Source organism: Lutra lutra, chromosome 17, assembly GCF_902655055.1.
Source record: "Lutra lutra chromosome 17, mLutLut1.2, whole genome shotgun sequence".
Lineage (NCBI taxonomy): Eukaryota > Metazoa > Chordata > Mammalia > Carnivora > Mustelidae > Lutra > Lutra lutra.
This window is the reverse complement of record NC_062294.1, coordinates 17625125-17650251: the sequence shown is the minus strand read 5'-3', so window position 1 is coordinate 17650251 and position 25127 is coordinate 17625125. Positions and strand designations below refer to the sequence as shown.

General features: G+C 39.5%; 2 protein-coding genes across 7 annotated transcripts in view; one reads left to right on the top strand and one right to left on the bottom strand.

Moving 5' to 3' along the window:
* The window catches only part of NFATC3 (nuclear factor of activated T cells 3), a 134217-nt gene extending 109467 nt beyond the window's left edge, over positions 1–24750 (top strand). Inside the window, exons 10-11 of one of the 5 annotated variants that reach the window (XM_047710961.1) lie at positions 13293–13422; positions 22506–24750. In XM_047710961.1, the coding sequence (XP_047566917.1) occupies positions 13293–13422; positions 22506–22593 (218 nt within the window). In that variant the 3' untranslated portion in view covers positions 22594–24750. Of the gene's footprint in view, positions 1–13292; positions 13423–14790; positions 15524–22505 lie in introns of those variants that run through there. The other 4 variants (XM_047710964.1, XM_047710960.1, XM_047710965.1 and 1 more) reach the window with 4 other exon arrangements.
* The window catches only part of ESRP2 (epithelial splicing regulatory protein 2), a 14750-nt gene continuing 9508 nt past the window's right edge, over positions 19886–25127 (bottom strand). Inside the window, exon 17 of one of the 2 annotated variants that reach the window (XR_007123858.1) lies at positions 19886–20161. The gene's annotated coding sequence lies outside the window, so the exon portion shown is untranslated. The remainder of the gene's footprint in view (positions 20162–25127) is intronic. The other variant, XM_047710968.1, reaches the window with a different exon arrangement.

Sequence of the window (25127 nt, the reverse complement as noted above, 5' to 3'; positions counted from 1 at the left end):
GCGGAATGGACCATGATGGGGATTCAGGATCTTAGACATAGGGATTCTTGGGTATATGATAAGAACATTTAATTTTCAGATCCAGTGAAGCAACTGTAAGCATTTGAAAGAATTTTTAATTTCTTATTTAGATGTATCTATGTACCTCCACAGACACAAATTAATTGTACTCCATTTGAACAAAAATTTTTCTTTGAATGAACTTGACACTGAAATTTATACCTAAACTAAGAAAAATCCAAGAGAGGCTACCACTAACTAACATATATATCAGCATATCAAAAGTCTTCAAAAGATGGTGCCTGGGTGGCTCAGTGGTTAAGCATCTGCCTTTGGCTCAGGTCATGATCCCACTGGGATCATGTCCCACATTGAGTCCCACATCGGGCTCCCGCCTTAGCAGGATGCCTGCTTCTCCCTCTCCCACTCCCCCTGCTTGTGTTCCTGCTCTTGCTATCTCTCTCTGTCAAATAACTAAATAAAATATTTTAATTAATTAATGAAGGGCACCTGTGTGCCTCAGTTGGTTAGTTGCCTTTGGCTCAGGTCATGATCCCAGGAGTCCCGGAATAGAATCCCACATCCAGCTCCCAGCTCTGTGGGGAGTCTGGTTCTCCCCCTGACCTTCTCCCCTCTCATGCTGTCATCACTCTCTCTCTCAAATAAATAAGATCTTTTATTTATTTATTTATTTTTAAAAAGATTTTATTTATTTGACAGAGAGACAGGCAGAGAGTCAGGAGGAGAGAGAGGAGGAAGCAGGCTCCCTGCTGAGCAGAGATCCCGATCCCAGGACCCTGAGATCATGACCTGAGCCAAAGGCAGAGGCTTAACCCACTGAGCCACGCAGGTGCCCCTAAATAAAATCTTTTAAAAAAATAATTAACGAATTGTGGTTATTATTCTTGATAATAAAACATGTTTTGTGCTCGGTGCTAGCCATTTGCAAAGGCAGAGTGTAACAGTAGCTCATTAGTTCTTCCCAACAATCTGTGAAAAATGAATTACTAGTTTTATTTTTTAGAGAAGTGGCTCAGAAAGCTTAACTACTTTCCCAGTTTTACATGGCCATGAACACTGGGACTGGCATTTGAATCCAAGTCTGCCTGAAATTTAGATTGTCTCAAATGTTTAGTGGTTTCTGAAATAGCTATAATTGATTACTTTATGTAATCTCACCTTTATAAACAATAAACATAGTAACTTCCTTGTGTCTGTCATGCTTAAGGTACAAAGCCAGTGTCTAAAGCTGTACTCAATTTTAAAAATTTGTATCTTGTTTTTGAGTTGCTTTGGAAAAGGATCATTCACAAAGTCAAAAATATTGTAAGTGAGAAATAAATTTTCAGCTCACCAGTTCAGTTTTTATGGTTTAGTGGTAATTGGTAATTGTCTGGCTTTGTGTGACAAGGTTACCTCTAGCCGTGGACCTTAGCTTTTGATAAAACGTAGGTTGAATATACTCAAGTAATTCTTTTGTGTTTGAAGATGTCTGACTTTTTTTTTTTTTTTTTTTTTTTACTATTACCTACCATTAGCCTATCTTATCTGTGCAGGAGAAAAAGTATCAAACTCTTAAGTTCTGGTGGAAGATTGGGTATGGTTGAGAGTGATGGGACAGACATTCTAGCTTTACATATGCAAGAATTAGAGCAAATGAAGTCCCTTATTATCATATTGTATATTTAAGCATCTGTAAGTGGTTTTGTGTAGAATGAGAATTTTAAAATTTGACTGTATTTGTGTTTCTGAAGATATAAACATTGGTTTTTGGGGTGCCTGGGTGGTTCAGTTGTTAAGCATCTGCTTTCAGCTCAGGTATGATCCCAGGGTCCTGGGATGGAGCCCTACGTTGGGCTCTCTGTTCAGCGGGCTTCTCCTTCTCTTGCTTCCCCTACTTGTGTTCCCTCTCTAGCTGTCTCTCTGTGTCAGATAAATAAATTCTTAAAAAAAAAAAAATTAAAAATGAACGTTGGTTTTTGAAAAAGTCATACATTCATATGTTAAAAATGCCAAAGGTTACAACACAGTATATTCACAGAAATTTTTCTCTCCTATGTACACAATTATCCTCTGTATGGACAGTTGGAATTACCAGGTTCTTGGCTGTCACTTCAAGGGTATTTTATGCATCTATAAGCAATTGTATACATTTTTTCCTTATTTTTACTAATGTTATGCATTTTGCTTTTCACATATATTCAGTCTTGGAAATTTTCAGTACTGTAACAAAAACTTAATTGGGAGATATTTTTAATAGAATATTCCATAATATAGCTGTACCTTTCTTTAATACGTACAATAAAAAACTTTTTACAAATGTAATTTCCTATCTTTTTATAGATACCTGTGTATGTGTGTATGATAAATGCCTAGACGTGAGATTGCTAGACAATTTGGGAAAGATTGTCAGATGTCTTTCATAAAAATTGTACCAATTTACATTGCCACTGGCATTGTGAGAAGGTATCTGTTTCTCTTAGACCTTCACCAACACATTCTGCTGTCAGACATCTTATTTGCCAGTGGGTTAAATGGAAAACAGCTTCTAAGTATAATTTTAGTTTACATTTCACTTAGGATTAAGCTAGTGTACCTTTTTACATCCTAAAGAGAAAATCTTTGTCACAAATTTGTCATCTCTGTTGGTATTTACCTCTCTGTTGGTACTTACTTTTCTATTATATAGAAATGTAGAAGCCCTTTATGTGTTAAGTTCCTAAGCTCATTGAGCTATGAGTTAACAAAATTTTTCCCAATGTAACATGAATTCTTCCCATGAAGAATTTTTGTTTACATTTATATAACTTTTTTTAAGATTTATTAATTTATTAGAGAGAGAGAGAGCACGCACATGAGCAGGGCAGGGAGAGGGAGAGAATCCCAAGCAGACTCCCCACTGAGCACAGATCCTGACAGGAGGCTCAGTCTGATCCCAAGATCACTGACCTGAGCCAAAACCAAGAGTTGGATGCCTAACTAACCGAGCTACCCAGGCACCGCTACATTTATGTAACTTCTGAATCATTTGTTTTGTTTCCCATAGCTTCCATGATTTTTTAAATCTTTAATGATCAGGAATTTATTTTGGTGGAATGTATGAGGAATTGATCCAATATTACTTTTTTCAGATGGCTACCTAGTTGTCCAAACATTATTTTATTAAATAATTGTTTTTCCATTTGATTTATTTTTTTTATTTCTTTTTTAAAGATTTCATTTATTTGACAGAAAGCACAAGCAGGGGGAGGGACAGGCAGAGGGAGAGGGAGAAGCAGGCTCCCCACTGAGTGGGAAGCCCGATGCAGGGCTCAATCCCCGGACCCCAGGATCATAACCTGAGCTGAAGGCAGCTGCTTAATTGACTGAGCCACCCAGGCACCCCTCCATTTGATTTAAACTGCCAACTTTATTTAATACTTAACTTCCCTGTATATTTGTATCTCTCTCTGGACTTTGTCACAATAGAAAATTTTAAATTTTAAATCTTCAACCTTGCATTAGAAATTCAGTAGTGTGTTAGGGCGCCTGGGTGGTTCAGTTGTTAAGCATCTGCCTTCGGCTCAGGTCATGATCCCAGGGTTCTGGGATCGAGCCCTACATCAGGCTCACTGCTCAGCGGGAAGCCTGCTTCTCCCTCTCCCACTTCCCTACTTGTATTCCTTCTCTCGCTGTCTCTGTCAAATAAATAAATAAATAAATAAAAGAAATTCAGTAGTGTGAGTGAAAGAACACATAATCTTGTTGGCAATTTCTTTATAATGTGATCTGATCAGTGATTTTTACAGGGTCACACCAATTCATGTAATATGAATTGTTGCATACGTAAAGTTTGTAAGCTGATTACATTAATTTAACTATTGTTTGCCTACTTATGCATTAAACCGTATTCATTTGTTTATTCAAACCGCATTTATCAAGTGCCTATTATATGCTAAGTACTACTGTTAGAGGCCCTCAGTGGATAAAACAGATCCTTACCCTCACAGAGCTTGCATTCTAGTGGGAGGAGACAGACAATAAACAATAGACACAATAATTAAGTAAGACACCATAATTAAGTTATAAAATGTGTTGGGAGTGCTGTGAAAACAGAAAAAGAGCAAGCAAGGTAAAGGATGTTTGGAGTGTTGGGAAGGGTAAAGTGGAGAGCACGTTGCAGTTTTGAGTAGAGCAATCTGAAAGTACGTCTTATTGATGAGGAGACATTTGATCAAACACTTGAAGATGAGGAAAAAAGCTGTGCGAATACCTGTGGGAAGAGTATTCCAGGCAAAAGTGACAGCCAGAGGAAAGACCCTGAGGTGGAAGCATGCCAGGTTTTAGTAAAGAGGAGCAGCAGTGAGGCCAGAGTGGCTGGAACAAGAGGGATCTGGGGGAAAGTAGTGGGATATGGCCTCAAGGAAGTAACCCGGAACCATAGCATGTAGGGCTCAATCTTTTCGGTTTCAAGACTCCTTTATAATCTGATGAGCTACTGAGGACTACCAAGAACTTTTATTTATGTGGCTTCTATCTATCAGTATTTGTTGTATTAAAAGCTAAAACTGAGAGCTTTTAAAAACAAGCGCACATTCCATTCCAGCTGTGAAGCTGTCACAGACTGTGTAGCTCCACTGGAAGTCTCCACTATAGATTCATGAGAGAATGACAGTGACAAAGGCAAAAAACATCTTAGGATTATTGTTGTTTTGACAATTGCATACACCCTTAAAAGTTCTCCAGAAAAAAAGAACTGCTATGGAGAGTCTTAGAGCCCTTGTAAGGTTTTGATCAGATGAGTTGTGATCTGATTTAGGTTTTTGCTGGGCTGCTCTGGCTCCTGGTTAGAAAAAGGACTGCAGGGAAGCAAGGGCAGAAACAGGGAGACCAGATAAGATGCTATTATAGTAGTCCAGGCCAGAAATTGTTTAGACTAGGTAGTAGCAATGTAGGAGCTTTGAAATGGTGTGATTTTGAATGTATTTTAAAGGTAGAGCATTTCTGACAGATTTCTATATAAGGTGTGAGAGAAGGAAGTTAAAATCATCATCAATGTTTTTGTTTGTTTCTTTCTTTTTTTCCTGAGAAACTAGAAAGTTGGAGTTGCCATCAGCTAAGATGGGGAAGGCTATAGATGGAGTAGGTTTTGGGGAAAGATAGGTGTTTGGTTTTAGATGTGTTGCATTGAAGAAATTTGTTGAACGTTCATGTAGAGATATCAAGTAGTCATGTGGGTCAACGAGTCTAGAGTTTGGAAGTGAGTTATACGCTGATGATATAAATTTGAGAGTTGTTAGCGTGCATATGCTATTTAAAGCCATGACAGGGGCACCTGGGTGGCTCAGTTGTTGAAGCATCTGCTCTTGGGCTCAGGTTATGATCCCGGGGTCCTGGGATGGAGACCCACGTCAGGCTCCCTGAGTAGGGAGCCTGACGGCTTCTCCCTCTCCTCCCACCTTGTGCTCTGTCACTGTCTCTTAAATAAATAAATAAAATCTTTAAAAAATAATAAATAGCGACACCTGGGTGGCTCAGTTGTTAAGCATCTTCCTTCAGCTCAGGTCGTGATTCCGGGGTCATGGGATCAAGCCCTGCATCAGGCCCCTGGGCCTGCTTCTCCCTCTCCCACTCTCCCTGCCTGTGATCCCTTTCTCGCAGTGTCTCAAATAAATAAATAAAATCTTAAAAAATAATAATAATAATAAATAAAGCCATGACATCACATGAGGGCACTAAGTGATCAATTAATTGTCCTGCCTTTATCAGTTTAAATAATAATAATTTGCATTTTTATGCAATGTTGCAGAGTGCCTGCACATACATTTCAGGACACTTACCTTCTCTAAGTAAATACATAAACAGATTCACACAGATTAAATGACTTCCCTTGGGTCACCAGAACTGTTAGTGATGAAAGTAGGGTTCATCCATAGATGAAAAGCCTTTATTTTCATCTACCCACCAGGTCATTGCCTTTTTTGTATAAACCAGAAATGTCTATGTATATTGATTAGGTGGCTAAAGAAAACAGCTTGGTCTAGTGGAGAGGCAGCTTGGACAGGTAGGGAAATTTTGCTTTCCTTTTCACAAACATATTTCAGATCTGTAAATATTTAATTTGCTAAAACTTTGAGATACAAGAAACACATTTTGTATTACAGATTTTAAAAATTTCAAGAGGGATTTACAAGTGTCTATCAGGTCTTGTTTTGAGTTAATTGTTAGAGCTATGAAAACCTAATTCAGTCATTTCATACAGTGTTATCCTGCGAGAAAACGCAAAGTTTGTTTTTGAAATTTGTTTAATGTGGCAAAACGTACCTACATAAAATGTAGCATTTTAACCATTTTAAGTGTACAGGTCAGTGGCATTAAACACATTTACAACATTATGTAACTGTCACCACTATTTTGAGAACTGTTGCTTCAACCCAAATAATTCTTTATCCATTAAGCAATAATTCCCCATTCTCTCTCCCTCCAGCCAGTGGTAATCTCTATTCTACTTTGTGTCTCCATGACTTGCTTTCCTCAAGATATTTCATATAATGAAATCATATAATAGTTGTCTCATATTTTGTGTCCTTTTATGTCTGGCTTATTTCACTTAATATATTAGAGATTCAGTCATGTTGTGTAATGGAGTACCCAATTTCTTTCCTTTTTATGGATAAATAATATTACATTGTATATATAGTCACATTTTGTCTTTCCCTTCATCTGGTGAAAGACACTTACTTGTTTCTACCTTTTGGCTGTTGTCAGTAATGCTATGAACATTGGTGTATAGGAATCTGAATTTTCACTTCTGTTGAGTATCCTAGAGTGAAATTGTTGGGTAATATGGACATTGTTCAACTTTTTGAGTAACTGCCAAATTGGTATTTTTCTCACAGTGCCTGTACCATTTTACATTTACAATGTATGAAGGTTCTGAGGCACCTTGGTGGTTCATTCGGTTAAGCGTCTGCCTTTGACTCAGGTCATGATCCCTGAGTCCTGGGATGGAGCCCTACATGGGACTTCCCACTCAGCAGGGAGCCTGCTTCTTCTGCCTCAGTCCCTCCATCCTGCTCTGTTAAAATAAAATCCTTTTTTTTTTTAAAGATTTATTTATTTTGAGTTTTATTTATTTTGAGAGAGAGTGTGTGTGAGTGGTGGGGAGAGGGGGTAGAGGGAGAAACTCTTTCAGGCATATTCCTCATTGAACAAGGAACCCAACATGGGGCTCGATCCCATAACCCATAAGATCATGACCTGAGGTGAAATTAAGAGAGTCAGATGCTCAACCAACTGAGCCAACCAGGTGCCCCAATAAATAAAATCTTAAGGGGCACCTGGGTGGGTCAGTGGGTTAAAGCCTCTCCCTTCCACTCAGGTCATAATCTCAGGGTCCTGGGATCGAGCCCCGCATTGGGCTCTCTGCTCAGCATGGAACCTGCTTCCCCCTCTCTACCTGCCTTTCTGCCTACTTGTGATCTCTGTCTGTCAAATAAATAAATAAAATCTTTTAAAAAATAAATAAAATAAAATCTTAAAAGACCCATAAAACAAAAAAACCCCAATGCACGAGGGTTCTAATTTCTCTACTTCCGTGTCAACACTTGTTATTTTCCATTTTAAAGTAATAAAGGCCATACCAAAAGGATATGAGGTGGTATCTCATTGTGGCTTTGATTTGCATTTCCCTAATAACTAATCATGTTGGGCACCTTTTCCTGAGCTTATTGGTCATTTCTGTTTCTTCTCTTGAAAAATGTCTAGTCAAGGGGCGCTTGGGTGGCTCAGTGGGTTAAAGCCTCTGCCTTCGGCTCAGGTCATGGTCCCAGGGTCCTGGGATCAAGTTCCACATCGGGCTCTCTGCTCGGCAGGGAGCCTGCTTCCTCATCTCTCTCTGCCTGCCTCTCTGCCTACTTGTGATCTCTGTCAAATGAATAAATAAAATCTTTATAAAAAAAGAAAAATGTCTAGTCAAGTCTTTAGCCATTTTTTTTTCATTGTTTTTGTTGTTGAGTTATAGGAGTTCTTTATATATTTTGAATATTAAGCTCTTATCAGATATATTATTTATAAATATTTTCTTCCATTCTTTGTGTTCTCTCTTCACTCTCTTGATAGTGTCCTTTGATGGTTTTAACTTTGATAAGGTCCTATTTATCTGTGTTTTCTTTTATTGACTGTGCTTTTAGTGTTATATTTAAATCGTTGCCTAATCCAAGGTCATGAAGATTTGCCCTGTGTTTTCTTCTTCTTGGAATTATAGGGATGGGGCGCCTGGGTGGCTCAGTGGGTTAAGCCTCTGCCTTCAGCTCAGATCATGATCTCAGGGTCCTGGGATTGAGCCCCACATCAGGCTCTCTGCTCAGCGGGAAGCCTGCTTCCCTCTCCTCTCTCTGCCTGCCTCTGCCTACTTGTGAGCTCTCTGTCAAATACATAAATAAAATCTTAAAAAAAAAAAAAAGAATTATAAGGATACCTGGATGGCTCAATCAGTTAAGCTTCTGCCTTCAGTTCAGGTCGTGATCCCAGGGTTCTGGGATTCAGTGCCACATCGAGCTTCTTGCTTGGCAGGGAGCCTGCTTTTCCCTCTGCCCATCTCCCTGCTTGTGTGTACTCACTCTCGCTCTCTATCTCTGACAAATAAAATATTTTAAAAAAAAGTTTTATAATTTTAGCTCTTTTGGGGCCACCTGGGTGGCTCACTCAGTTAAGGGTCTGCCTTTGGCTCAGGTTATAATCCCAGGGTCCTGGGATCGAGCCCCACATTGGCCTCTCCACTCATTAGGGAGCCTGCTTCTCCTCTCCCTCTGCCTCCCGCTCTGCCTACTTGTGCTCACTTGCTCTCTATCAAATAAATAAAATCTTTTTTAAAAGTTTTACTTCTTTTGTTTAAATGTCTGATCCATTTTGAGTTAACTTTGTATATGGTGTGAAATAGGAGTCCGGCTTCCGTTCTTTTTCATGTGGATATCCACTTTTCCCTGTAGTGTTTGTTGAAAAGACTGCCTTTCCCCCCATTTAATGGTCTTAGAACCGTTGTTTGAAAGTGAATTGACCATATATTGCGAGGATTTGTTTCTGGGCTCTGTTCTGTTCCCGTAGTCTTTGTATCTGTCCTTATGCCAGTATCACACTGTTTTGATTACTGTGGCTTTATAGTAAGTTTTGAAGTCAGGAAATGTGACTCTTCTATCTTTGTTCTTGTTTTCAAAACTGTTTTGGCTTTTGATGGCCCTTTGAGATTCCATTGGTTTTTCTATTTCAGTTAAAATGCCGTTGGTATTTTGTTAGGAATTGCATTGAATCTCTGTGTTGCTTTGGATAGTGTTATCATCTTAACAATATTGTCTCCCAATCCATGAACATGGGATGTTTTCCATTTATTTAGAAACCTTAATTTCTTTAAACGGTGTTTAGTTTTCAGTGTACAGATCTTATGCTTCCTTGGCTCTTTCCTAAATATCTTATTCTTTTTTATATTATTGTAAATGGCGTTGATTTTTAAATTTCCTTCTTGGGTTGTTCACTGAAAGTATATAAAATACAACTGGGGGCACCTTGATAGTGCATAATTAGGCATGGGACTCTTGGTTTCAGCTCAGTTGGTTATCTCACGGTCATGAGATCGAGCCCCACATCTGTTCTGTGCTTATCACAGAGTCTGTGTGGGATTGTCTCTCCCTCTCCCTTTGTCCCTCCCCCTTATTCTCTCACTCTCTCTCTCAAATATATAAATCCTTTTCTAAAAAAGAGTACAACTAATTCTGGGTGTTGATTTTTTTTTTTTTAAGATTTTATTTATTGGAGAGAGAGGGAACATAAGCCAGGGAGAAGCACACTCCACACTGAGCACAGAACTTGATGTCAGGCTTGATCCAACAACCCCGAGATCACAACACGACCAGAAACCAAGAGACAGACCCTTAACCGACCCAGCCACCTAGGCATCCCTGTGTGTTGATATCTTATAACAATAACTTATTAGTGCTAATACTTTTTGTATATCAGTTCTTTCAAGCTTTTTATGTATAAGATCATTTATGAAAAGAGGTAATTTTACCTCTTCCATTACAATTTGGATGGCTTTTATCTCTTTAGCCCAATTGCTCTGGATGAGAATTCTAGGACCAGGGGCACCTCGGTGGCTCAGTCGTTAGCCGTCTGCCTTCGGCTCAGGTTGTAATGCCAGGGTCCTGGGATCGAACCCTGCTCGGCAGGAAGCCTGCTTCTTCCTCTTCTACTCCCCCTGCTTGTTCCTTCTCTCACAGTGTATCTATTAAATAAATAAAATCTTAAAAAAAAATAATTCTAGGACCATGTTGAATTAAAGTGGCAAGAGTGGACATCCTGGTCATATTCCTGAGGGAAAGCTTTCAGTCTTTCACCATTGAGTATGATGTGAGTTTTTCATATATGGTCTTTATCATGTTAAGGAAATTTCCTTCTATTCATAGTTTATTGGGTGTTTATGAAAGTGAATTGAATTTTGTCACATGCTTCTTCTGCATCAATTAAGATGATTGTGTAGTGTTTTATCCTTCATCTAATAATGTGTAGTAAATTACATTCATTGCTTTTCATATGCTGAGCCATCTTTGCATTCTGGAAATAAATCTCACTTGGCCATGATACATACTTTTAGTATACTGCAGAATTCAATTTGCTAGTGTTTGTTAAAGATGTTTGCATCTGTATTCACAGGGGATATTGTATAGTTTTCTTTTCTTTTTTTTTTTTTTTTAAAGATTTTATTCATTTATTTGACAGAGAGAGATCACAAGCAGGCAGAGAGGCAGGCAGAGAGACAGGAGGAAGCAGGCTCCCCGCTGAGCAGAGAGCCCGATGCGGGACTCGATCCCAGGACTCCGAGATCATGACCTGAGCCGAAGGCAGCGGCTTAACCCACTGAGCCACCCAGGCGCCCCTGTATAGTTTTCTTGTAGTGTCTTTGTCTGGCTTTGGTATCAATAATGCTGGCCCTGGCTTTGGTATCAATAATGCTGGCCTTAGAATGAGTTAAGAAACATTCCCTCTTTAATGTTTTGGAAGAGTTTAAGAAAGGAATGGGGCGCCTGCGTGGCTCAGTGGGTTAAGGCTCTGCCTTCGGCTCAGGTCATGATCTCAGGGTCTTGGGATCAAGCCCTCCATCTGGCTCTTTGCTCGGCGGGGAGCCTCCTTCCCCAGCTCCCTCTCTCTGCCTGCCTCTCTGCCTACTTGTGATCTCTGTCTGTAAAATAAATAAATAAAATCTTTAAAAAAAAAAAAGGATTGGTATTGGGGTGCTTAGGTAGTTCAGTCAGTTAAGTTTCTGACTCTTAATCTCACCTCTTGATCTTGATCTCAGGGTTGTGATAGGCCCTGTATGGGGCTGCGAGGGGAATCAGCTTCAAATTCTCTCTCTCCCTCTGCTCCTCCCCAACCCCACATGTATATGATTTTTCTCTCTCATATAAATAAATCTTAAAGGAAGGATTGGTGTTAATTCTTCTTCAAGTGTTTTGTCACAGTGTTTTTGATAGGAAGAAATGAATCAGGTATTTTGTGAAGCTGTCAACAGTTTCAAGGAACTAGAAAGATGTCTTGAGGACTGCACATTTTCATAAGCACAATATAGAATTATCATTGCATAAATCAACTCATTAAATCACTAGGGTTGGGGCGCCTGGGTGGCTCAGTGGGTTAAAGCCTCTGCCTTCGGCTCAAGTCATGGTCCCAGGGTCCCCGGATGGAGCCCTTGCATTGCATGGGGCTCTCTGCTCAGCAGGGAGCCTGCTTCCTCCTCTCTCTCTGCGCCTGCCTGTCCACCTACTTGTAATCTCGGTCTGTCAAATAAATAAATAAATCTTAAAAAAAAAAAAAGTCACTAGGGTCTGCTGGCCTCTTAGCTTTGTTCCTTTACTTCTTTCTTCTTATTTATGTGCTGATGTATCTGGAATCACATAGGTCTATACCCTCATTGTTTTAGAAGATTCTGTTACGCAGATTGGGCATCCTCAGAAAGGAGGCTTTTGACTATGTATGTGCAGTCTCTAAAATACTTCATACACTGTAGTCCTTAAATCCTCTTTGAGAACTTGGTGAGTGATCTCAAATTTAGTAATAAAGAAGCTTAAGAAAATTTTTGCCTGTAAGCACAAAGGATATCTGGCTTTAGTGTTTTGTTTTGTTTTGACCCCTTAATTGAGGCTGCATTTTGCACAGATTGGCTCCTCCTTTGTTTTACCTCCTTTAACAGCCTAAGACAAGGGCATTAATTATAGTTCACAGAGACTATATACAGATTCTTCTGTGCTAAGATAAAAATAAGCATTTTTCTGGAATCTAAAGGTTAGGTGCTTTTGTTTGAGGTTGAATAAGCAATGGCTAAAAGTAGTTCCTTATAGGCCAAAGGAGGAGGCTTTGCATCGTTGTGTTTGGGCTCTCTAACTAGAACTCTGAACATGTCAGTTATTATCACAAAACTAACCAGTAGTAACTCTTGAATACAGTGACTTTCAAACATTTTTGATAGCTTCATACAATAAGAAGTAAGTTTTATAGCATGACCTAGTACATAACAAAAATATATATACAACTAACATGAAAGTCTCAGAGGCCAATTCTTAACCATTTTTTAAAGAAAATGCAGCCTATCTTCTATCTTGTTCTATTTATGTTTAAAAACATGCTGTTTTCAATTTGCTGAATTGACTTTATAACCTGCTAATAAATGTGGCCCTTAATTTAAAAAATACTCCTTCATAACCCTCAAATTTACCTCTTCATATAGTTTTCTGAGCTCCTCCTACCCTTTAGGCATTTTGATTCTATGGTTTGAAGTAGAACCCAGGAGTTTCTATTTTTATCAAGTGCCCAAATAATTCTGATACTGCCATAGACAAATATTTGGGAACTACTAATAGACCCAAGCTAAAAACTATTTTGCTTAAAACTAAATCTGTCATATAAAATTGCTGACATCAGGGTGCCTGGCTGGCTCAGTTGGTAGAGCATGTGACTCTGGATTTTGGGGTCATGAGTTCAAGCCCCATGTTGGGGGTAGAGTTTACTTTAAAAAGATAAGTAAATAAAAATAAAATTGCTGAAACCATCATTGTCACTTTTGAAGTTTTTTGCCCTTTTAATTTTAGGAAATAAGTTAGCCATTACCTAAACTCTCTGGACTCCAGTATTCATATTATTTAATAAAATGTGGGGAGCCATTTTATGTAGTGATTTACAGATAAAGGATGGTTAAATTCCTCTTGATTATAGAAAAAACAGGCTGGGCATGTAGTAGATTAAGTTACTCTCTGGTTTGTTCCATTTAGTAGTGATGTTGTCTTCTTTGACACAGACCAGTTTATGTCTGACTTGGAACACCAGCCATCAGGTTCAGCAGAGAAATGGCCTAACCACAGTGAGCTCTCATGTCCAGCTCCTTTCTGGAGAATCTAGAGGGTGAGTGTTGATTGAAATGTGTCATTGTTTTTATACCCAAATCTGGTATTTGCATGCAGTGGCTGGATTTGCATGTGCTACAGAGGATGGGGTATACACGGGCAATCTTCTTGATAGGTTCACTCATTATCTTTGGAGCTACACTTTGACTACAAGTCTCTGCTTTTTAAATCTAACCACACTAAGGTTCTTACATTAGTGTTTAGAAATTTAATCTGAGTTTGAATAGAAAGCAAGTATTTAAATTTATTAAATCAAAGCAGAGAAGCCCATCTATAAGAATTCTATGGCTTGGGGGGCGGGGGCGAAAAAAAGGATTCTGTGGGTTGGGTGCTGAGTAAACCTGGTTACCAAATCAGGTGTATAAGCCTACTGACTTCTGGTCATGTTTTGTTGTGAGGCAATATGAAACGGAAATAAAGCAGGAAATTTTATCTGTTTGCCACAGGCAACTTGGATCTTTTACCCTTGAGCCTGACTTGTTTACACTATGTTTACACTCCTGATAGTGCTTCTGGGATTCCATTTGGAAAGAATCCATAGAAATGAAGTCTGTGTGAGGGAAGGGCTGGACCTCAGGCCTCTCTTCCTCAGCAGCTCACCAGGAACATAGCTCTCCCTGCTGTCACACAGCTCCTTTCTTCAAAGACTCTGAAAGCCACTCGAGAACATACGTGATTATAAATATACAAATCATATATTGTAGATATACAAGTTATATTGTATATTATATATATGTAAATTATAAATACACAAATTTTAATTCTCAAAATGCCGTTTGAATTTAATTTTAATGAATTTAGGTTTGGAAGGGGACTACCCAAATCCTTATATTCAGGATGCTAAAGCCTCATCAGATAAGGCACCCAAACACTGGCTTCTCCCAGAAGCTGAGCCTACCCTGGTCTCACATCATCCTTGTCTCTAGCCATGAGAGGAATAAAAATGGCAACTAAATTCTTGCATCTCTTTAAGGAGAGTTATAACCTTAAGGGTTTTTTGTTTAATTGAAGTATAATTGACATACATATCCTATTGAGTTTCAGATATACATCACAGTAATATGATATTTTTATACATTATAAAGTGATCCCCATGTTAAGACTCGTTACCATATGTCACCATATAAAGTTATTACGGTATCACTGACTTTATTTCCTCTGCTTACAATATAACCCCATGACTTACCTATTTTTATAGCTGGAAATTTGTATCTCTTAATCCCCCTCCCCACCTTCTTCCCTATAACCAGAAAGATTTAAATGAATTTCCTCATATTATGGTTGAGAAGATCAGTTGAAGAAAGATTAAGTAAATCACTCTAGTTATATCACAGCTGAACCAAAATTAAAGTTTTATCTCTTCTAGAGTTTACCCCATTGCTCTTCCCGTGTGCGAAGCAACAAGTAAGTTGGTCCCTAGTGATCTTGGTAAGAAATGTTTCTTTGCAATGAAGGGATCAGTGTATGACTAAGGAGTGAACAGGAGGTAAGAACAGAAACATGAAATAGCAGGCAGTGTATATAACTCCTTTAAGATGTTAAACAATGAGGGGCGCCTGTGTTTAAGTCTCTGCCTTCGGTTCAGGTCATGGTCTCAGGCTCCTGGGATCGAGCCCCGCATCGGGCTCTCTGCTTGGCAGGAAGCCTGCTCCCCCCCACCTCTCTGCCTGCCTCTCTGCCTACTTGTGATCTCTGTCAAATGAATAAATTTTTAAAAATCTAAAAATCTAAAAAAAAAAATGTTAAACAATGAAAGAAAAAATTAGATATAGAGGACTATGTGGGTTCTAGGATTTTTGTTTACTTGCTTGTTTAAGGTGGAGAGAGCCTTACCATACTTTGTAACAACGATGAGAAAGATCCAGGAGGGAAGGTGGGTAGATTGATTGAAGAGGTGGAAGTGTGAAAAAAATTTTTGGAGTAAGTCTTGAAGAAGCAAATACATAGGATCTATAGCACAAGTGCTGGAATGAGTCATGTGGGTTTATGGTTCTGGAGCTCAGATTGGGTCCCTGGAGGCTATAGATTTGGGAGTCAACAGTATATAGAAATGGATAAGATTATCCAGAGAAAATGTACAATATGCAAAAAAAAAAATAGGGAGAGGGAAGGAATCTTACAGTCTTAAAATTCTTCTGAATCCGACATCTTCATACAAAGTAAAAACAAGTGGGTTTTGGTTTTTATTTTTTCACATTTCAGTTTTGCTGATATAAAAGGATACATGCTGATATTTGAATACACTTTTAGGTACCTGTGTACTATTTACTCAGCTGGAGATTTAATGTTTGTCTTTGAAGAATGTTTTGACTTACAACCTTTTCTAGAGGAAAGATCTGTATGATACTGAGTATAGTATCACACACATAAGAGATTTCTTAAAAAGAAAGGTCTCTTTCTTTTTTCTTATTTTCCTGTCTGGGGAATAAGGGGATTGATTGCCCTGTCAGGTGTGGTTTAAAAAAAAAAAAAAAAAAGGTATCATAATTTCCCTTTACTAGTAGTAAAGCTCCTGTTAAAAAGTGAAAGATATCTTCTAATCTTTGTGCATATATTTTCACTTTGTCCTGTGGTTGAAAGCTGTCTAACGTTAGGGTGAAGTTTAAAATGACTTAGTTAAAAACTTGGCATGATAGAACTTAAGCTGGTTATCTTGGTTCTTGCTTAAAATACTTAAATATTCTTTGTTACCTTTATGGTGATGAGTTTTATTTTTGTTAATAAATAGTAATCTCTCTAATGGAGATTCCAAAATGCAATGGCTTAACCACATTGGAAGTTTCTCCCACACTTCATGGTAATTCAGAGATCAGGATGCCTTTTATTTCATTGTTCCTCTGTTTCCTTAGGTATGATCAAAGCAGAGTTACCACTTTGACTTGAGTCTTAGCCCAAAGCAAGAGGTATGGGGGAAGGAAGGGAAGAAGTTACTGAGCCTGGGATGAGGAAGATGCACACATCACTTCTGTTCACATTTCATTGGAAGAAAGCAAATTATATGGCCATATCTATGTACAAAGGGGAAGCTGGGAAATGTAGTTTACAGCTAAGTGGCCGTGTGTGTAGTTAAATTCAATTACTTAAGAATGAATTGGGGGTGGGGCGCCTGGGTGGCTCAGTGGGTTAAGCCGCTGCCTTCGGCTCAGGTCATAATCTCAGGGTCCTGGGATCGAGTCCCACATGGGGCTCTCTGCTCAGCAGGGAGCCTGCTTCCCTCTCTCTCTCTCTCTCTCTCTGCCTGCCTCTCTGTCTGCTTGTGATCTCTCTCTATCAAATAAATAAATAAAATCTTAAAAAAAAAAAAAGAATGAATTGGGGTGCCTCGGTAGCTCAGTCCTTGGGCATCTGCCTTCGGCTCAGGTCATGATCCCAGGGTCCTGGGATCAAGCCCTTTCCGCATTGGGCTCCCTGCTTGGCAGGAGGCCTGCTTCTCCCTCTCCCCCTGCTTGTGTTACTTTTCTCGCTGTCTCTCTCTCTCTCTGTCAAATAAATAAATAAAATCTTAAAAAAAAAAAATTAGGACAGTTAGCAATCTACCATAAATGCTTTGTAAGTTTTCAGGAACTTTTTTTTTGTCTTTAGTTTGAGAATTTTGGTAAATGCAATTGAATTCTTCATCTCATGCCACAAATAGGTGAATTCAATTATTTAATGTATGTAGTTTAGATGGTGTTCTTCCAACTTACCAAAAACCCAAAGTATATCTTAGCAAAACTGTGAGAGAATAATAAACCATAAATACTAGATTTCTCATCCAATTAAACTCATTCCTTTACTTCCAAATTTCTCTTGTTTTTTGTTTGTTTTTTTTTTTCATTTCAGGTATAATTCAGAAAATAATTGTAGCCTTCATTTTATAAAAAATAACATCTCCATAAAATTTTTACCAGAAAATGGATTATATACCTTTAAACTTGGGGTATAGGGAAGGGAAGAAAAGGTGAATTTTCCAAACCTGGGTGAATGTTCATTGCAGCTTCAAAATGAAGTAACATATATAAATAGAGTCTAATTATACCAAGAAATCCTTTACAAAATGCTCAAGATGCTCAGGTGCTAGTTAGAAAGGCCCTTTGGGTTTTTGTGTATATAACGATATATCTGTCTACTCCAGGGGCAGTGTCCTGGGTTACTCCGCCCCTGTCCACCTGGTGGTGAGATTTCATACTGTATCACGCTTGTCAGCTCTAGCTCTGAAACCTTAAGCATTGGAAATAGCTCTACATAGGAGACCTGATGTTATGCAAACACCTTTTTTGTATAGAAAGCATTCCTGTGGACTCTTAATTTGGATAGCAATTTTTATTTTTGTATTTATTTTTTTAATATTTATTTATTTATTTTATTTAAATACTTAATATTTATTTATTTATTTGAGAGAAAGCATGAGAAGGGGCAGAGGCAGAGGGAGAGGAAGCAGACTCCCCGCCAAGCAGGGAGCCCGATGAGGGGCTCGATTCCAGGACCCTGGGATCATGACCTGAGCTGAAGGCAGCCACTTAACCAACTGAGCCACCCAGGCACCCCAGATAGCAATTTTTAGATTAAAAACAAAACAAACAAAAAAACCCCACAAAACTTGTTCTTACACAAATACTGCTGACAGCTCTGACTACTTCTGTTGTGGTGGCACAGGTGATCCAGGTGTAGGGGTAGCAGGAGTTGATAGCAGCTGTCACAAGTGGGCCAAATTCCATGACCTATATAACCTGTTAGTATGGGTGTTGAGGGCTGTTGATTCTTGTTCTAGGCTTTTGATTCACTTTATTCTTTAAAGGAGGGAAATGATAAAATTATATAATAGGGTTATAAACTCCTGCACTTAAATTGATGAAAAAAAAAAACCACCTCACAACCTTCTGGACTAGCGTTTAAATAAATGAATACATTCATGCATATATATTCAAAAGAAAGTAGAAAATGAAATTGCAAGCAGTAATTTTAAGAAATAACCTAATGTCAAATCATTAAGTTTTTTTCATCACTAAGTTGTACACTTGAAACTAATGTAAATATGTGTCAACTATACTAAAAAAACACACACACAGGGGCGCCTGGGTGGCTCAGTGGGTTAAAGCCTCTGCCTTCGGCTCAGGTCGTGATCCCAGGGTCCTGGGATCGAGCCCCACGTCGGGCTCTCTGCTCGGCGGAGAGCCTGCTTCCTCCTGTCTCTCTCTGCCTGCTTCTCTGCCTGCTTGTGATCTCTGTCAAATAAATAGATGGAATCTTTAAAAAAAAAAAAAACACACACACACACACACAAACAAAAAACCTGGGGCACCTGGTGGCTGTCGGTTAAGCATCTGCCTTTGACTCAGGTCATGATCCCAGGATCCTGGGATCAAGTCCTGCATCAGGGTCTCTGCTCAGCAGGGAGCCTGCTTCTCCCTCTTACTGCCGCTCCCTCTGCTTGTGCGCTCTCTCTCTGTCAAATAAATAAAATCCAAAAAAAAAAAAGTAACTTAAATATTGTGTCTATCAATATTGCTAATAATTTACATTATAGATTGTTTACCAGTAATAATTTTGACTTGCTTAAGTTGACATTCAGAATTTTCGCTGGTTGCAGCAGAAAGCTATTTCAGGAATCCAGAGGTTGGACCCTGAACCCAAAGCTCCCAGCCTCAGGGAGAAGTGAGAGGCAGAGAAGAGCTGCAGACCCTGCCATACTGTGCTCAAGTCATTGCTGAAGGGCAGCAAAAGGACCACTTTGTTGTAGTTCTGACTCCTTGTCCTAAAACTCATATTCAGTATTCACCTGTAGCAATTATTTGAGCATAATTTTTGTTTTTCCAAGTCCCCAAATTATATTAAAATATTCACTTGCTCAGTGATTGTATTCAGCACATAGTATGTACCGAGCACTAAGGGTTCAGTGGAGAACAAGATGGATAAGGTCCCTGCCCTACTGGAACTTAAATCTACTAATTATTATGTATTAATATTCTGTATTAAAGTATATTTGAGTACTGTCAGCTTGAGTGCTTCTTTGTGGAAAATCATCTTGGCTTTATCATAGTCTTAAAATCCCAAACAGTCAAGAACCTACCAGGTTGCTTCAGCCAAGTGAGGTTAGGTATCACAAGCAAAAGAACAACAGAACTTTGATAAGAGGGAGCAGAAAGAAAACAGCTTTGATCAGGCTTTTGCTATATACAGCATCACCTGATTACCTCAGAAAATGATGTATTTATTCTTATCAAAGTACTTGGTAGGGACGCCTGGGTGGTTCAGTCAGTTAAGTGTCTGGCTTCCACTCAGGTCATGATTCAGGGTCCTGGGATAGAGTTCCACATCAGGCTCCCTGCTCACTGGGGAGCCTGCTTCTCCCTCTGCCTGCCACTCCCACTGCTTGTGCTTACTCTCCTCTCTCTCTCAAATAAGTAAAATCTTTAAAAAAAAAACAAAACAGTGTATTTGGTAAGTGGGTGGATAGGGCTGGATATATACCCTCATCCTCAAGAAAATGTAAGCATTGACTTCCTCATAGACACAGGAAAACAATACGTCATGTGTGGGCTTTTTTTTATAATGACAAAACACCATTTTAATCACCTTGTAGATTTAAAACTTGGACAGTGAGATAATTTAAGAAGGTGTGTTGCATGGCAGCTTGGAACATCTCTGAAGTTACCATCCTTGGAAGGGATAAGTGTTGGGACAAGATGATTGTCAGCTGGTACTCGCTTCTGTATTTGGCTTGTTGCCACTGCTGGGAGACCTGTCTAAAATAGACGCTGTCAAAATAAAAATCAGATGGTCCTGCATTAGTCTTAGTAACATTGTCTGGTCCCTTTCCTACCCCATCACCTAGTGAACTTTCAGCATATTATTTCCCAGTAGTTTTCAAGTAATTATATTGAATTAGGATCCATTTGTTGTCATCAGAAATTGCTGTTTATTAGTAAGGTCCTTGCCCTTAAGGAAATCACAAGCTATTGAGAGATAGAGAATGACCCCCTACCAGTAATTCAGTGTGGTGAGTTATGTGAGAGGCCACATGCAGAGATCATGGGCCATCCCTGTGCTCCGTCTTAGCATGAGACTAGGCCATAGACCTACACGTGGAGTCCACACTGCAGACACTGTTCCTTGCTTGTTAATGTGGCTTGGAATAACAGGTGCCAACGGCTGCCTTTTCTATTTTTGTCCCTTTTAAAGTCTCTTTCCTGTCTCTCTCCCCTCACTCTTACCATACTCCCTCTCCCTCCCCAAGCATCACATTTGTCCAGGTTTTCGCACTTTGTCTAAATGATTTCCCTGTTTCTCTACTCTTGGCCTCCAAGAACTGACAGGGGTTTGGAAACTCACTCCACCGTTTACTAAGCAAATGAGTGAACTGCCAAAGCCTCAGTTAACTGATTTATAAAATATTGGGTTAGTAGTTACCTTCAAATGTTGTGAAGATTGAAATAAGATACAAAATTTCAGTTGTAAACTGTCACAGATGCTCAGTAAATATTTATGAAGTGAATGTTCGTTCCCTTCTTACAGCCATCAGTGTATGAATTTGAAGAATTTTTTAAATTACCTAAACTATAAAAAGAGTAGATGTTAATACTTGAAGATTTTTTTAAGTGATTGTGTCTCCTTTGCTATGATCACATCACATTCGAAGTATAAAATTTTTTTGGTCTTGGCCTATTTTCATTTATAGCAGCTGTAGTGAGATATAATTCATTACTATAAAATTCACTCTTGAAAATACACCATTCAGTGGTTTTAGTATATTCACAGAATTGTGCAGCTATCACAACTATCTAATTTTAGAAAACCTTCATTACTCCAAAAAGAAAAAAAAAAAAATCCCATACCATTAGTAGTCATTCCCTATTTCTCCCTCACTATAACTCCTGGTAACCCCCTATTTTCTGTCTGTTCTGGCCATTTTATACAAATGGAATCAAACAATATATGATCTTTTGTGTCTGATTTCTTTCACTTAGCATGTTTTCAGGGTTCATCCATGTTGTAGCATGTATTAGAACTTCATTGCTTCTTGTGGCTGAATAATGTTCCATGGTATGGATGGCCCACATTTTGTTTATCCATTCATCAGTTGGTAGACATCTGGGTTGTTTCCACTTTGGGGCTATTATGAAAAATGCTTCTGTGAACTTGTATTTGAGTACAAGTTTTTATATGGATATATGTTTTCCGTTCTTTTAAGTATACACCTAGGAGTTTAATCTTTGGTAGATAAAGCAAAGAATTTTCATTTCAAAGCAAAGAATTCTCATGATGAGAGAACTTAGGGTTCTTATTGGGGGAATTTGGAGTATTGGTTTTGTTTTTTTTTTTTTTTTTTTTTTTTAAGATTTTATGTATGTATTTGAGAGAGAGACAAAGATAGGGACAGAGAGCACAAGCAGGGAGGAGAGGGAGAAGCAGGCTCCTCCCTGACCCCAGAGATCATAACCTGAGCTGAAGTCAGACACTTAACCAGCTGAGCCACCCAGGTGCCCCCAGGATATTATTTTCTATATTGGCTCCTTAAGATTGAAGTTTTTTATATTGTGCTTCACAGAGCACTATGTTCCTTGAAGTGCTTGACTTGTCATAGAAACCATCAAAAAATCAAGAGTCTTTTCCAAAAGTTTGCCCCCAACATAATGAAGAATACTTTGTATTAGCATAAGGTAACAAAGTAACTACTTTATTTAGTAAATCTTCCTTTATTCTCACCAAAACATTTATTTGCATTCACTTTACATACAAAGTACACCACAGGAATCAGAAGGGGAAAACCCCCTGTAAAGGCATGCAAATTCAGGAAAAGTGAGATTAATATGAACTCATTTCCAGATGTATCCTGTCTTCTGCTCTAGAGCATAAGCTTATACAGGGTAGGAATGTTTCCTGTTCTCAGAGCTATCTCCCTTCCCATCCCAAACTGAACTGAAAGGGAAAAGAGAGGTCTGGAATAAGGTCTCCATTCAGTTTAGGACCAGGCTTTAAGCACTGCATTTACCTTTACAGAAAACTGGAAAGGGAAAAATATCTTTGAAATGGAACTCGCCATTGAGCATCATATGGTCAGTCACACAAAGGTCACTAATCATTCTTTTTCTTGTTTTTCAGTGAACGAGATAATTGGGAGAGACATGTCTCAGATTTCTGTTTCCCAAGGAACAGGGGTGAGCAGGCAGCCTCCCCTTCTAGGCCCTGATTCCCTGGATATAGGAAGATCCGATGGCCTCTGACAGAGTTCACTGCAGCCATGTGTCCACCACCACGTACTTCTCAGCATGTTTCTCTCCTTGGACCTTGGGTTTCCAACTCTGTGGCCTTTAGGACTGGCACCGGGAGTTGGGGTCACTGTATGTGGGGAAAGCAGCATTCCTCCACCTCAGGCCTTGGGTAGATTTTGTAAAAGAACAGGAGCAGCTTAGACTGAGCTTTGGGGAAATAAGCTTTGCTTTTTATATTTAAATAGGATACTTTTATATGATGGGTGCTTTGAGTGTGAATGCAGCAGGCTCTCCATTTCAGAGCTGCTGCTTTTGCAAGTGACCTGGTTGCTTAGCTATGATTGGTGATTTTACTCCTTTATGGTCATTTGAAGGACTCTTTAGCTTTGATGATATTTTTAAAGTAGGAACTTTTGATAAAACCTTCCAGAGGCAGACAAAAAAAAAAAAAAATTCTCCTAAGCCCACACCTATGCCTCAGAAACTCAGCATGTCCTAAAGCCTTTCATAGATTTATAGGAAATAAAGCCAAATGTAGCTCATACCTCTTTATAAAAATACACTGTTAGAGAAGAGACCATTCCAATCATTGACGTGTTGGAATATAAAACGACATTCCAGAGCATAGCCTTTTTGTAACGTTCTAGGTAATCTTCCTGCAATCTCTCCATACTGACGCCATGTTGAAATTGCTTTTTTCCCCCAGGGCCTTGGATAAGATAGCTCCATGTAAGGTGACTTTGAAAGGTGGGCTTTTTAGCTTCTTAGCTTTAATATCCTGCCATCCTGCAAACAAGTAGGCTGTGGAGTGCTTTTCCCTTTTGTGTCCTCTGTCCCAGACCTTTTCTAACTGGGAGTATCTGCATTTGGCTGCTCTATAACCTTTGAAGCCACAGCCTCATGATGGTTTAGGCAAATTTGCCGGTCCTAACTCCTCTCCAGAGGCCAGGCTGTGTCAGAAGCTAAGCATAAATGAGCTATGTGTCAGAAGAAGAGCAGAGAAAATGCAGGACTCCAGAAGGGAAGCTTCTAAGATTCGCAGTGGAATGGAATGCTTATCCCTCGTTCTGTTTACAGCCTAAAATGATTCTGGCCTACCCTCCTCCCATCTACATGGCCTAAAAAAACCAGCCTTTTCCCCAAAAGGCTTTGACGCAAACCCAGACATGAGGTAGCATCATAGACCTGACCCTCCACACCAAAGATGCCCCGGTGCTGCTGCTGGTGAGGCTGGTGCCCAGGGCAGGGGCCAGCAAGAACCTCCAGCCTGCTGTCTACCAAAGGAGGTGCCCGAGTTGGGTGCTTTTTCCAAACCCTGCCCTTCCTCCTCCCTTTAATGGGATTAGTACCTATTCCAAGGCTGGGCCCATTTCAAAGCACCTGAAGTTTGCAGTATGTTTTCCAACAAAATCATGTAATTTCATTTATTCAGGAAGGAATTTTTTTTTTTTTTGAGTGCCTATATGTGTGACAGTGGCTGAGCTGGTCAAGGGCTTGATGTTTTTACTCCAGGGGATCAGGAGTCCTAGATGCCAGGACTCTCCATTGAGGCCAAGTAAGGCCTCCGCAGGGGGAGCCGGCTCATTGCCCACCTCCTCTAGTCAGCCAGGTAGGAGCCGTTGGCCTTCTGCAGGATAAAGAAGTATGTTTTTTTTTGTTTTTTTCCCCTTCAAACCATGATTTAGTTTTCCCCTAAACCTAGTTAGAGAAAAATGTCTATCCTTCAGCAAATCACTCTGGTCCCTCCTGGAGCTGGGTGTTTTCACATTTTTCTTTAAAAGTTTTATGTCACAATGTGGATAGTGAGATTTGCTTCAGGGCCTGTAGTTGGCAGCCCACAGCTTCCTTTGGAGGGGTTTTAAGAGGCAGCCCCTGATAGGAAGTTCCAGACAGCTGGCCGGACTTGCCTCCACCCTCTTGCCCCTAGGGTAGCCGTCTCACATGGGGTTACTGCAAGTTTCCCTTGCAGGACCCTCTGGGGGTTGCTCTGCTGCCCTCAGGAGTAAAAGCCTCTATGATCCAGAGTTGCTATGCACCAAATTCTGATGCCTTTTAAATACCTTGATGCCTGTAGCACTAGAAATGCTTTCTTATTTAAAATAAAAGTTGAATTTTAAAAGAGCTTTGTATACTATGTAAGCAGTCTTGTATCATTTTGTTAAGTCTTTGGCTTAAGAATCAGTATTTTTTGGCTTTGTAGGTAACGACTAAACTTCTGTGCAACGTAGTAGTGCTAAGGCGCAGTCGTTGCAAACTGGACTTCTAGTAGCAACACTGAGCAACTGGGCATGTCTTAGCATCTGCCCCTGCCCCTTCCAACCTGTGCTACCTCTTGGGTTGAGGAAGGGGATAAGCAGCTTTCTCCTTGCTAGATACTAAGAAACATGGCTGAGAACACCTTGAAAGGGACCAGATGTCCTGTCTTTGGGTTCCCGTGTGGTGGTGTTGCCCAGGGCGAACTACTACCACTGGAGCTCTGCTAGGTTCTGGCCATGAAGCCCTTGAGTGGTGG